The 14522-nt window shown below is 36.0% G+C and overlaps 1 protein-coding gene across 1 annotated transcript in view; it reads left to right on the forward strand.

The window, feature by feature from the left end:
- Positions 1-14522, forward strand: part of LOC128989122 (lactoperoxidase-like) — a 166886-nt gene that overhangs the window by 34538 nt on the left and 117826 nt on the right. The window contains exons 5-6 of the mRNA XM_054410987.1: positions 2416-2577; positions 7193-7413. Coding sequence (XP_054266962.1) covers positions 2416-2577; positions 7193-7413 — 383 coding nt within the window. The remainder of the gene's footprint in view (positions 1-2415; positions 2578-7192; positions 7414-14522) is intronic.

Consider the following 14522-nt stretch of genomic DNA (forward strand, 5'->3'; position numbering starts at 1 on the left):
ATACTATTCTTATAGGATTTTTTTCAATTTGATTTCTTGACATGTTTTGCAAGTCTTCAATGTTTTGAATTTATTCTTTGAAGTGTAATGAAAACATTCAAGTCAAAGGGATCTCATGGTTCACTAAGAACCGGGGATTTGACGGAGAATGAGGACCTGTGAATGAGTGCACAATAAGCTGTTTCAGCTGCGATGGTCTACGTATAAGCCTGGCCCTCTGTTAAAAATCCCAGAATTATACTACTGAAAATAATACTTGATAAGGTTACGAACTAGTCTACGTATATGAGACAGAATGGGACAGAAAATTGAATCAAGAGAAAATATGTATGTAATTCTCATGTATACTATGCTATAAGGATGAGATTTACTCTGAATACGGTCTTGAGGATATAATTACGTGATCTTCAAGTTGCGCATGCGCAGATTGTGTCAGTCCATTGTTGTAGACCGGATATGCAACAATGTGATAAGCACAGGAAGCGAGGCACTTTCCCTGCATGCATTGCAACTGGAGCTTACACCCTATGAGATACCCTTGGCCTTCTGCACGGCCTGGCTTAAGTATCCTTGCCCCTTGGCCTCTGTTAGGGCCAAAATATGGCCTCCCAGCTTCCTCGGATCTTATCAGGAGGAACCGCTGTCGGAACTGAGTGATTTGTTTTAATTTTGGATACTGTGTTATTGTCTAACATAAGATTTGCTGTTTGGAGATTTCATCTGTGTGTAATAAGTGGTTGTACCTGTGAACAAAATGGAAGTTCCTTGATGATGTTTATTTATCTTGCATTAGCAAGATTGCATTCTTACTTTTGTTCAAATGTTGTAATTTGGCGTTAAAACGATGTTTCACATTCATTATCATTATCATTACAGTACTTCTCAGACAACATTTTTACCTAGCGCATTTTGTGCTGAAAAATTCAAGATGAGTGAAGAATTAAGTGAGATGACCTGTGTAGCTTTGGTCCTAACTAAGATCAGCTGTTTCTTTAGTCAGGTTAAAAGCCAAACGATCAAGGACTATCAAAAAGCTACTGACTTTTCTCAGGACCAAACCGGGCATTTAGGCAAGCACTTTAACTTATCAGTTCCCAATTAATGACTGCTAAACGAAATAAAAACAATTATACGTTATAACATAGTGTTTGAATGGTTTAAATTTGTAAAATTTCATCATTATTAACTCAAACAGCATTTCTGTTTATGGTGTGAAATCAATAAATTCCTGCTAATTTACATGTATAATATTTAAAAAAAGTGGTTAAATGGTTGGTTTTCGCAAATTTTAACATTTTGAAGAAATTATTCAATGTTTAGTAAATCAGTCAATTCTTTTGTTGTATATTAAGATTTAAATATATATTTACTCGATGATACCGACCTGTTACTTAACTGTGGTTTTAAAATATTTATAAATATTCTAAATGCAAATACTGTTAAACAGGTACTAAGTTATAGAAAACCAGTTTTTGCAAGGAATAAACCAATTTAATTTCAAAGTTGACACATAACTAAAGATAACTTTGGGCTTTGTTCGTTTTTCATAATTGAAGAATGCTTTCCACCTCCACCCCTCTTCCGATCGAAAAATTACTTTGCACTCATAAAACTGCTACTGGTTTAATTAGCAAAATGAATTCCAACTGTCCGACGGTGATTAATAAAACAAAGGCGCTGATAAATCAAAGAGCTACTAATACAAGGGAAAAATGTTCTCAGCACTTTCTCGGGAAATATGGCAGCCAACGGTGGAAATGTGTGATTAAATTCGGTTTAAATAATGTCCCCCATTGTAATTGTTACAAGATAGCTCTACTGCGTGTATTTACAGAAGTCAAAACCCTTTAAAGATAAGTGTGGTTAATTTAAAATTCAAATAGCACATAGTTGATTGAATCACTTTCGGAGTTTCCTACTGTTTAAATGAATTATACTTCATTCATTCATAGGTAGCTATGTATATGGCATACAAGTTGCTATACTTTAACAATAAAGTGTCCTTGTAGGTAAGCCTAAGTCATGTTTTAAAGTCCGTGCATAAGTCATAACAGCATAATGGCCTTAGCACACTATATCAGTGGCAGAACTACGTTAATATTCATTATAAAGCCAGTATAACCATTTAATCTATACTAAAACTATAATATACAATGGGCTAATTCTCCACTTCGAAGAGTTGTTTCTACACTATTCTGTGCTACTATCAGTGTTAATAAATAATACCATTGACTATTGAATACTGAAGTAGACATCCCATCTATACGGACCAGCTGTCATAAATTTTTTACTAAAAGAACATAGTTGTGTGAGCCAGTCACAGATTTCTCTACATATTGTAATCTTTAACTATGGTAATGGATTATATTTTTTTCCCTTTTCACTTCTGTATTTAATACTGGTTGTGGTGTCTAGGGGCCGAGCTCTATGTTTGAGATACGCCGACATCAACAACGCCTTCGCCAAGGCGCGGGCAAGGGTAGGTCTCGCCGCCCCAGCCAGGGAACCTATATCGGACCCGGCCCTGGGACAGCTTGGGACAGCCCTGCAGGAGACTACCAGGATACTGGCTAGCAGGTCGGTCATGTAAACTATAGTCTGTATGATGGAACCTGTCTCTGGACTGGCCAATGGTTTAAGGGGGATAGCGGGCTGGTCTTATATTAGAGCGCGGGCCTTCGGTGCCCGAGGTCCCGGGTTCAAATCCCTCTATCAACAATAGATTTTATCTATGTGATAAAACTAGCGCTGGGCTAGAGCTAGCGTCCAAAGATGAGGTGGTGGGGCATAAAAAATGGTTTAAGTCCCAGGTAGAGAGATTATCAGGAGAAAGATTCCTCCATACAGACTATAACAGATACTGGCTAGCAGGTTGGTCAAGTAAACTATACTTTGTACGATGGAACCTGTCTCCTGGCCCTTCGTCTACCTGATTTCAATGATTTAATACCGAGACTAGTCCAGGTATACAGAGGGCCAGGAGATAGATTCCATCATACAGACCATAACACATACTGGCTAGCAGAGCGGTCAAGCAAACTAACAAATTACAAGTCTAGAATATAAGAGTATTTGTAGAGCATAATTAATTTTCTAGGTAGCCAAAAAAGTTATTGTGATTCATATCTGGACATTTTTGTCGATTCTTGAATCTTAAGTGGCATTAGTTCTGATCCTAGTAATTTAATTGGTATATTAGTTGTTTATGCGATCTAACAAAAGTTTGACGTTAGATTGCAACCAGACCAGGTTTTGGATCGTTCTCTTACATGAAAGAAACACCTAGAATTTGACTAATGGCATAGAAAAACACAAACCAAATGAAATAGAGGTAATAAAGTAAAATATGTTAAAGGAAAACTGTGAAAATGTGGATTTACTGGTTAAAAATAATATTTACGAATTTCACTTATTGCAAAACTATCTTGGAAAAATTCAGATATTTACCCAGTCCTATACCTAACTTTGACGGAGTTGTCGTTGTGTTAAACATAACAATAAACTCAGTTACATAACGATAAACATAACATTTATCGTTATCTATTTAAGAACACCGGTTTGTTGGCACTGTAAATAGTTTCCGATCAAAATTTATTTAATATAGGCATTTTCAGGTAAAAGGCTTTTTAAAAGTAGATTTTTGTTAAGTTTCGCCTTAAAATTGTCATCTTAGTCAAATTACAACTTACAAAGCAAAGTAAACTAATAGAAAACTAAAAATATTTCGTAGCCATTTCCGTTTAAAAACACGATGTCTGCATTCGCATTTTGAATGTTCATACAGGCGTAAAATGTAATACTGTCTGCAATAAGACTATTAACATTCATAGCGACCCGAAAATAATTTGATTTAAAAACCAGTGTTAAGCTGCTTCTCACGAACTGTGCGTCCGGTCGCGGATTTGCATTTCTTGGTTTTAATGAGATTTGAGTATCGACTGTAATCAGCATCTGCACCTTGGGGGAAGTTCTCTGTTGAAAATCTCGAAGTAGAATCTTGTCACAAAGTACTTTTGTCCTTGTTATGTTTTTACATTTGCCATAATTGGTTACAGAAAACATAATGAACAGTCGTTAAGGCTATTGAAGCGGATTCGGTTTTGATTCTGTCGCGGTTTGTTGCAAGTACATAGGTGATTTTCATTAAAACAATCAATGATTACGACTGAATCTTCCTCTGTAATCCATGGTAAGTTTGTAATATTTTGTACACAGTCCATCCAAGGACCCATATTATTCTCTTCTGCTTTCGCATCTTCTTTGTGAAGCACGGGCATCACAACTTGTAATAAATAATAATGCATTTGTTTTGATCAAATGATAACAAAAACTATTATACCATTATAGTGTGCTTTACAAAGTGATACTTTTATTACTTATTTTATATTTGGTTTGGTTATACATTTTGTGTATTCGGCAGAAATCGGTGAATGAGATTATTACACTTATATTTGGTTTAATTTAACCTTTTAACTAAGTTTTCTTTACAATTGTTTATATCTTTAAAATGGCCTTGGGATCTTTAGTTCTTGGTAGAGTATCAATGTTCAAAGATAGTAACAGAAAGACTACATCGTTATCCTATTATTGAATTTAATCTAAAACAATAAGTGTAATAAAATAGTCTCTCAAAACACACGTCATGTAGTTATCATATCATAGAAAATAAATTAACTAAAATTATATACAAGTTAATATTTTCATAGTCAATAGATTTCATTAATAAAAAATTTAACTTCTTACGTTAAAATATATATATCAGAGAGTTGTCTATCTTAATGAAACTTGGCATGTGTTGTTTCAAAAAATTTATGATCTCAGTCATAAATTAGCTTAGTATATTTCAATAACCTTTTTATTGAATTGTCACATTTTTCTCAGCAGTAGTAAAGTCATTTTCGTAGTGCATTTCAATATGACGAGCTAGATAAGAACTTATTAGAGAGGACACTTAATGTCATTTTCGTGAAAATTCATATTTGTAACCATTCACATTTTTATTAGGTTCATAAAATTTTTTTGCCTAAATTAACCGCGTTACTGGCGATAATTTAACCCCCAAACTTAACTAAAAGCATATCTGTACAGTATACAGTAGCAATTATTTCGAACCTCCTCATCCAAATCAAATTTCTATAAGAGAATTCGATGACAAACAAGATTACGAAAGTAACAATCTGTCGGCGTTTTATCTCGATTTGTGCCGTAAAGGCCGGCAAGTCGCCGGACCCTGTTATCGTAGCTGACGAGGCCCATTACCTCCCAAACCTCACATTTTTCATTCGTTTTTCAAGGGGACGAGGTGCTGACGCGAGGGAAACTGTTTTATTAAAAACATTTGCCAATTCAATATGTGACGGACAAATGGTAAATGGCGCGGTGATCTGGTGCATGTGTTGCCAGTGGACCTTTACACCTAACGGGTGTTTTATGTTAGAAGATATTGAGAGTTTAAAGGTGTCTATTGAGTAGGTATTGAATTTTTGTAGGAAAGAAGTACGGTTGTATATTGAAAATGTATTGAAAAAAGGACGTTTATGGTGAAAATTAGTTTTAGGATGCGTTTCAGATTGATTAAATTAGACTCAAGAGAGTTCAAAGACTTCATAGATGAATATAAGTTTGTTATTTAACAAGCGGTCTGTTAAATGTAAAAGAACATTAGTACATTAGTTAATTGAAAATTACTATGTTTGGTAAGTCCCGACGGGGACTAAAGAGGGTTAAGGGGATAGGATAACATAATTATTATCTACAAAACCATACTATAAGTATATTCTTACAAACGCTTGCCTAACCAACATTTATAGCTGTTGCCGATGGTTTGCAGCAATGTATGTTTTTTTTTCAGGGTTTATCCAATTGTTGTATAATTTAATTGGTCAAATCCTTTTATATTACACTTCTCATTATTAATATTACTTTGCTAAAAAAATTCACTAAGAAATTAAATATTTATTCAAAGTTTAACTTATATTACCAAGTATACTATATGCTGGTTTGATGGCCATAACGAGTTTAACACGAATTAAACAGTCCTTATCGCAATGTTATGACAAGGAATATTGTTTCACTCGAGAAGAGAGGTATAATAAAGTGACGCTGCAAGTCCCGCCTCTCGCACCGCCCCCGCCGCCTCCGTGCCACCCCCACTCATGTATAGTTTTTCAGGTTCAATCTTAACGGCATCGAGGTGGAAGCGGCACTGCCTAGGATAGGCACTAGTTACACCGACATCTGGGAATACTGCCCTCTGTATCTACGCCGCCCCCGGCAACCTCCGTGCCACCCCTACTCATGTACCATGTTGCAGGTTTAATCTTAACGACATCGAGGTGGAAGCGGCGCTGCCTAGGATAGGCACTAGCTACACCGACATCTGGGAATACTGCCCTCTGTATCTACGCCGCCCCCGGCAACCTCCGTGCCACCCCTACTCATGTACCATGTTGCAGGTTTAATCTTAACGGCATCGAGGTGGAAGCGGCGCTGCCTAGGATAGACACTAGCTACACCGACATCTGGGACTACTGCCCTCGGTATCTACGCCGCCCCCGGCAACCTCCGTGCCACCCCTACTCATGTACCATGTTGCAGGTTTAATCTTAACGACATCGAGGTGGAAGCGGCGCTGCCTAGGATAGGCACTAGCTACACCGACATCTGGGAGTACTGCCCTCTGTATCTACGCCGCCCCCGGCAACCTCCGTGCCACCCCTACTCATGTACCATGTTGCAGGTTTAATCTTAACGACATCGAGGTGGAAGCGGCGCTGCCTAGGATAGGCACTAGCTACACCGACATCTGGGAGTACTGCCCTCTGTATCTACGCCGCCCCCGGCAACCTCCGTGCCACCCCTACTCATGTACCATGTTGCAGGTTTAATCTTAACGACATCGAGGTGGAAGCGGCACTGCCTAGGATAGACAATAGCTTAAACCAGCGAGCAAGGAATACCAGCTAAACCGACATCTGGGAATACTGCCCACGGTATCTACGCCGCCCCCGGCAACCTCCGTGCCACCCCTACTCATGTACCATGTTGCAGGTTTAATCTTAACGGCATCGAGGTGGAAGCGGCGCTGCCTAGGATAGACACTAGCTACACCGACATCTGGGAACACTGCCCACGGTATCTACGCCGCCCCCGGCAACCTCCGTGCCACCCCTACTCATGTACCATGTTGCAGGTTTAATCTTAACGGCATCGAGGTGGAAGCGGCGCTGCCTAGGATAGACACTAGCTACACCGACATCTGGGACTACTGCCCCCGGTACCTACGCCGCCCCCAGGCCTGCCGCCCCCAGAGATACAGACGTCACGACGCTCTCTGCAACAACCTAGAGAACCCGACCTGGGGCGCCGCCCGCACACCGTTCCGGCGTCTGGTACCTCCGGAGTATGGGGATGGTGAGTGTCAGAGTTATAGAATAGAGTCACCATAGGTTATACAGTCATAGCTTTCTCAAATAAAAGGCACCAAAAAATGTGGCAAGGCCGCAATCCGCTCCACTATAATATATAATAACGACCGAAACAACAAACTAGTAAACATTCGCAGTACTCATACGCTCCATGTGTGACCGGGTCTGTGGCGTACATTTCCCCAGTCGTGTTGTTGTATTACCTAGTTCTCCACTAGTCCGACACTATCCTACACGACACCTTCCAACAAGACTCCGACACATTCCGATGCCTTCCGTACTTTTTAAGGCAATAACCCATTGGTGCGATGGGCTCCGTCAGTAACCGACGAGAAATTAGATATTTTAAGCTTTTTCGTAAATTTTTTGGCTGCTAGAGCAGTAAAAGAGGTCTTTATTTGTCCATCCGATGTTTCTTTATTCGTATAATCTTTTTTTATAATAGTTGGTCCGCCATTTAAGAACCAATCACCACTCAAATCCATAGAACTTGCATCATTGAAAGCATCAGAATATGTTCAGGCAGCTTTTATAACGTAGGCCTACTGTATAACGAAAGGGATGTTCCCAAAACCGTTTCGATCAAACGTTCGTCAATTCTCATGTCACCACAAAGCTAGACAGTGACTAATCTAGGTCTGTTATACCACAGAATATAGAACCTATATTTTCTTTGGTTATACGCAGAGTGGAGAAATGTCAGATCCGACATCCGACAATAATGCCCCAGAGAGCAATTTTGTCGGAACGTGTCGGATCGGAAGGTGTCATGTCGGACTAGTGGGTTACAGTCTATTTAAAGTCATGCAAAATAATTTTGTCGGAAGGTGTCGGAGACTTGTCGGAAGGTGTCGGACCAGTGGGTTTCCTGCTTTAGAAGACACTATAGTATAGATCGTCTCAATTAGGATGGCGTGTGGGGAGGGATGATGTAGAGGCTCCTAAAATCCTTGAAAGTTCCTATTTTACAAACCACTTGTGATATTAAATCTATCTAATTAAAAGTAGGCCTAACTGTTAAGAAAACTGTATGAAATAAAAACCACTTCAATTGACACAATCTGTATAAAATGATGGATTGAATCTCAACGTCGCACTTCAATAGGGAAATGCATTTTAAAACTACTTTAAAAAATATAATATGTTAGGATTCATGAAGTGGTGAATTATTTTAGATATGCAGAAAAATCGCACAAAGAAACACTACCCTAATAACATTTTTCTACACCATACCAATGATGTTTGGATAGCCTATACTACTAATCCATAATCCATTTTTTTTTATTTCACCTATTTATCATATTATTTTTGTTATTCTTAATTTTGTGGTAACTACAAGTTTTTGTTTGACGCTTACCTTACCTACAGTACAAGTCTTAGAAATGCTTTAATATATATTTTACATTCTGATCCAAACAATGTGTTAAATGACAACAATGCAACAATGTAAACAGCTGATCTTTTATTTAGCCGTTTATCTCGGGTTATTAGAATACAACTACCTTTTCATACAGAGTGTTTAGAGTATGATTTTGATGTTTGATTATTATTCAATATTTAAAAACACATTTTAATTGGAAAATATAAATCATTAAATGTTGTCACAATAGCTTGTTTATGCGGCAGTACAAAAAATAGTACTACAATATCATGTGAACCGAATGGGAGGAGGCATGCAATCTCCCACTTATTCACGTTATAGTAATTTACTAATTTAGATAATTCACAATCACTATTTTTCGGCTATCGCACCCTGTAGTTGATATTAACACAATTTTTAGTTCAAAAGCCCCAAATCACCCTCCTTGACTTTAAGATAATGCTTTCAAAAATACAAAAGTGTGTAAATCTGTAATAACTAATTTGCGCAGCGGTTGTTTCTAAACACAATGCAGCGCTCATAACACATTCAGGCTCACCGACTGACGCCGTTCAACTTTTAAAAGAAGAATTTGCGGGAGAAAACGCGTTTTAATAACACGGAACAATAGCTGATTGTAAAAACCGAGGGTTGAAAGTTACAAAATATTTATGAAGACCGTCAAGACCGGGTCTCGACTTTAGGATTTAAAAGTTACAAAATCTTTGTCACTCCGTGTTATAGGCCTAGTAAAATAATTCTAATTTGTGTTTTGTAAATGAACATTAAGATATTTGACAATGATTTAATTCGTCTTTGCATAATAGAGGGGATTTTTGAAGATTTCCTAACTTTTCGAAAATTCCGGTATCATCATTACTTTCTTTACAGGAAAAATTAATGTGTATTTTGGTTAAGTCATAACACTTACATTTTTTTTATTTGGTACGTTTAACGAGCTATAATAAATACTTTCGAGGGGTTATCTTGAATTAACATTTTGATTAAATTAAACCAAAATTTAATCCTGCCTAAAACTAGGCTTGCTTCTGCGTGCGACTGTAAATAAGCATTAAAGTAGACTTTCGATCGCCTCACATAAGTTAGTAGAAATAAAATTAGAAATAAAAAAATAAATAAAAAATATCGTAGCTAAATGGTGCCTCCGACAAGTGCATATCTGCCAAAATTGCATTCCAATGTAATTCTGTAATGTAATGTTTAATGTAATATCTTCTGGAATGTTCTTACATTCAATGGGTCACTTTGCTTGTAAAACGTATATTAAACATTTTTTCTATAGGCAGAGTCAATTTACATAAATTCCAGAGTCACAAAATCATGAACAGGACTGTGTCATAAATTATAAACCAATTTAAGACGGTTTTACAGACGACAGTTTATATTTTTGATTTCAATTCTAGTAAAAATGTTGAAAACTGTGTAAGATTCATAAGAATTATCCTCACGTGCTATACCAATGTTAACATACATTACCTATATTGGCTGGAAACTGAATGTTGTAGGCACCCCCAGGAGGGTACGCTACACCCTTAAAAACTGGAACTGTTACTGTTATGGGAAAATAGGGGAGGGACAGATGTCTTGATACAAATTGATATTTTGACACTTGACAGACTACTTACAAACTATTTAATATGTTCTTTGGTGAATTTTAGTAGAAAATGAAGTATTCGTTTGCCTCTCAGTATATTGTTTCCGATTTATCATCTCAGAGAATTATAGAAAGAGATATTGATTATCCATATCAATATTGTAATTTTATTAGATTTTTATTGTATACCCAAAAGATTTATTACGGTTAATCTTTGATTAATTTATTTATCTCTCCTCCATGGTTTTATCTATTGATAATCTCTTAAATTAGTACAAAGTGTACGGCTCATATAAGATTTAGCAGGACTATTCTGATAATGTTCATCAGTACTAGTGAACAAACTGCAGGCAATTGAGTTGCGATGAGAAAAAAATGTTATTTTTTCTCATTGTGGGAACATGTACAGTATACGACTATTTTGAACACAATTACATGAATTGCAGCGGTCTATGGCTATCTAGATTTTGATATATTTATTCACAGAAATGGTTCATAAGAAAGCAGTATTCTTATATGGAAAGTAAGCTTAAATCCCCTAATAGTATGAAACATTATATTATAAATATAAAATCAAAATTTAAAATCATAGAGGACCTATGTTTATTATCTTGGCCCAATTACCCTTAATCATAAAATTAACTGACTTGCTTACTTAATTAAAATGCTTACTGACTAGTTGTGTTCCGAAATTTTTCGCAACAAAGGAGCATCTTATATCTTATTATTCGCAACAGAGGTAATTCTCTCATTAACAAAATCTCAAGGAGTTTTAGCAGTTATAAACCCGCCACTTAAAGGCAATACCATTACGCGGGGTTGCGGTTATAATACAACGAACAGCCGTGTAATGGGCATTAAACATCAACTAAGGGCAGTTACCGCCCTTGAGCATCTGGGCATACTTTGTACAGGGTAGAATTTCTTTAAAAATGAGATTACTTTAGTAATTTGTCTAAACATTGATAGTCTCAGACTTTTCTGTGTCGTACCTCTTTTAGTAATTGAATCATCGTTATACTTTTACCAGGCATGTAGAACCACACAGGTACAATATTAGTCATTGATAAACCCACTGAAAAAGTGACAAAGCTGAGAAAAAATTATGAAAGTAGGAAGAGAATCAAAACGTCAGACAAATGAGAGGGGCGCGCATCATCGCCCTAATGTCCTGTCAAATGGGTCGTGGCAATATTTTTCGAACTTGATTTATTTTGAAATCTTCTTTGTAATCTCAAGAAGATTGCTGCAATCAAAGTGTAAAGTATCAAATCATGGAAGGTTTGGTATAACTTTTTTCGTGTAAGTTAAATTTAGGTACCCAACAACAGGACTGAACAAACTTTGTCTAGATAGTCTTCTTATTTATCTATTTTGGGAAAATTAATCTATGGTGATATCTAAGTTAGTTTTTTATATGAAAAACAGTAGTTACTATATAACAGCAACGCTGTAAAAGGAAAATCAACATAATAAAAAACATTCATACTCTTGGTTGATCAAACTATTCACTAAGGTGATCTGGCTTTCAGGTGGGTTTCAGCGGCGTGATTTAGTTTACAACAGAACAAACCTTTGAGCGGATGGAAACAAATTGATGTATTTACGCATTTCCCCTTAAAATTAACAATTGTAAATTAATTAAAAACATAAATGTGAAGAAATTGTTTTTTAAAACAACTATTTTTGACAATAATCAATTGGTTAACTTGAACACGTTTTATTCATTAACTACTTTACATCAACTAATAGTGTTAAGTCGGCTTAACTGAATCAATCTTTAAGTTAATTTAGCAAAGATATTCTCCCTCATCGACAGACACCGACGTCGTATAACTTGTAGTGTGCCAAGACAAGCCTCAAATTAGGGCTGTTACGTTTGGTTTAATCAAGAGGGTTAAGTCACAATTTACAGTATGGGGACTGATAATTTCGTTTGAGTCCTTATGTTGACATAAATTGACTTCGTTCTCGTGTTTTGTTTACATCTTTACTGTACTCATCAACCAAGGTGAGAATATGTAGACAATGTAACAATTTAATCGACTTAGATTGAACAACCAAATAACTATTGGATTTAATTAGTTAATAATAAAACATACTTTCACCACACACTCACTACTCACCACTACTTTAAAGTTTTTTGGTAATCTTTCTAATATGCTATATACTACATTTTATCCTAGGATCTGGGAAAAAAAGTTTTAAAAGTGACAATCACATAAACATATCGATGTTTTACTAGTTAGCCTATTTTTACAACATTATTTAAAATCAATAATAATTTCTCTTCAGATTTAGATTTAATATTCTGAAAATACAACTGGTTAACTACATAGCTCTTTATTCTTCAACATTCTGTTAAAATATTAATTTTTCTTTTAAACTTCATTCAACACTATGATTAATCTTTCTAAGGGATAAATTAAGGATAAATTAATATGCTCTACCATTTTTCTTTATGAGACACAATTTTGTAAAAAGAATTTAAGACATCATATCTTTATGTCTAGTGTATTTCAAGGTAACTAGACTTACTTCAATTGGATAACCAAGCAATAAATATTCCCATTTATTTTTTTATGATCTGAACTATAGTGTTTTTTATATTGTTGGATGATTTTAATACACACATACCTCTGACATATGGGGTCCGAAATGAAATTTAAATTCGTTACTTTATTGACGCAATTAATCAGAGAATCAGTCGTTTAGCTTAAGACAGACATCAGATCAGTTTAACGACACGAACAGCTGTCACAGAACACATCTTAGACGAGCAATCTCCTGGTTGGAGGGGTGGAGAATGGAGAAACCCACATAAGAATCGCTACATTTGCAAAGACACAAAGATTATTTCATCACTTTTTGCAGTTTAAAATTGTTAGCTCACTACCTCGTTTTGTGAAAGGCTGAAGTTGTGTGAAACCTTGGTCTTGTGTGTTTTAGCTAGTTTTGGGGCACGTGTTCAATTCCCACCATACGATCCACAAAATTTAAAGGGTTTTACCGAAAGCGTTTGGGTTACGATATTTGAACTGTGCATAGAAGATATTATGAATGAAGTTTGAAGTGTATGCTATAACATAATATGTACAATATAACGTTAATATTTGGGTATTTTCTACGAAAGCGAAGTTTGTTTTCAACGATTAAGTTAATTTGTTGGTTACCTTTTACTTTGTTGGCTCTTTCAAAATAGCTATTTGAAACCAACTAAGATGTGATAAAGGTAAATAATATAAACATACTCTATGTATGTATTCTTATGAAATATAACTCTCCTTCCATAATAGATGACGCTTGAACATCATTTGAATCCGTTTTGTATTGCATTGAAAGAAAAATGTAAATTAAATGCTTAGTCATTTATAGCATGTCTTCAATTTGAAGCAGTGTTGCCAGTTAATTGTCTAAAAACAAGGTGTATAATCAGCAGGAACCGTTGCCAACCTAACGGTGCTAAAACGTGACGTCGGGTATCGGGCCCCTGGGTGCTGTTAACCCCTTGACAATATTGCCGCCAAATCTGCCACACCCTCCCGCCAATTCCCTCCCCTCAAGTCTCTACTTGTCTAATTATACCTTGTCTTGAGATGTTTGTACGATTATTTGACTACAAATGCATACCGCTTCTTATTTACTTCAATCCAATCAAATAAATCGATTAGTTATTAATTATTAAACCGCCAAATGTTTTAAAATGTTAGTACCATTCGTATACATTAGGTAGAGAATTGCGAATGGGTAAAAATGTAATTTGCTTGCAAATTAATTTTAGACGAGAGACTTAGTTTCACATTTATGTAATTAAACACAGTTCTGGCATATGTGTCTTATACGGTCTCATATAGAAAATCATGCCTACTGTTAACTGTATCTTATGGGATTATATAAGGCTACTTTTCATACTCCTTTCAACTTTGGTTATAGGAGTCCAAGCAGAAATATGTGTTAAGAATCCCGTCAGGATCATTTTATTCTTAATGATTGAATCTTGTTCATTTGTAAACAGTAACCCGTCATTTTTCAACTTTTCAGCTAAAATCACACAGATTTTCAAACTTGTCATGAAATCTTTTAACAAGCACTGACAACATTTTCAACAATTACATCAACC

The sequence above is a fragment of the Macrosteles quadrilineatus genome, unplaced genomic scaffold, assembly GCF_028750875.1.
Source record: "Macrosteles quadrilineatus isolate MER2022 unplaced genomic scaffold, UCM_ALF_1.0 Scaffold_3__2_contigs__length_128488019, whole genome shotgun sequence".
Lineage (NCBI taxonomy): Eukaryota > Metazoa > Arthropoda > Insecta > Hemiptera > Cicadellidae > Macrosteles > Macrosteles quadrilineatus.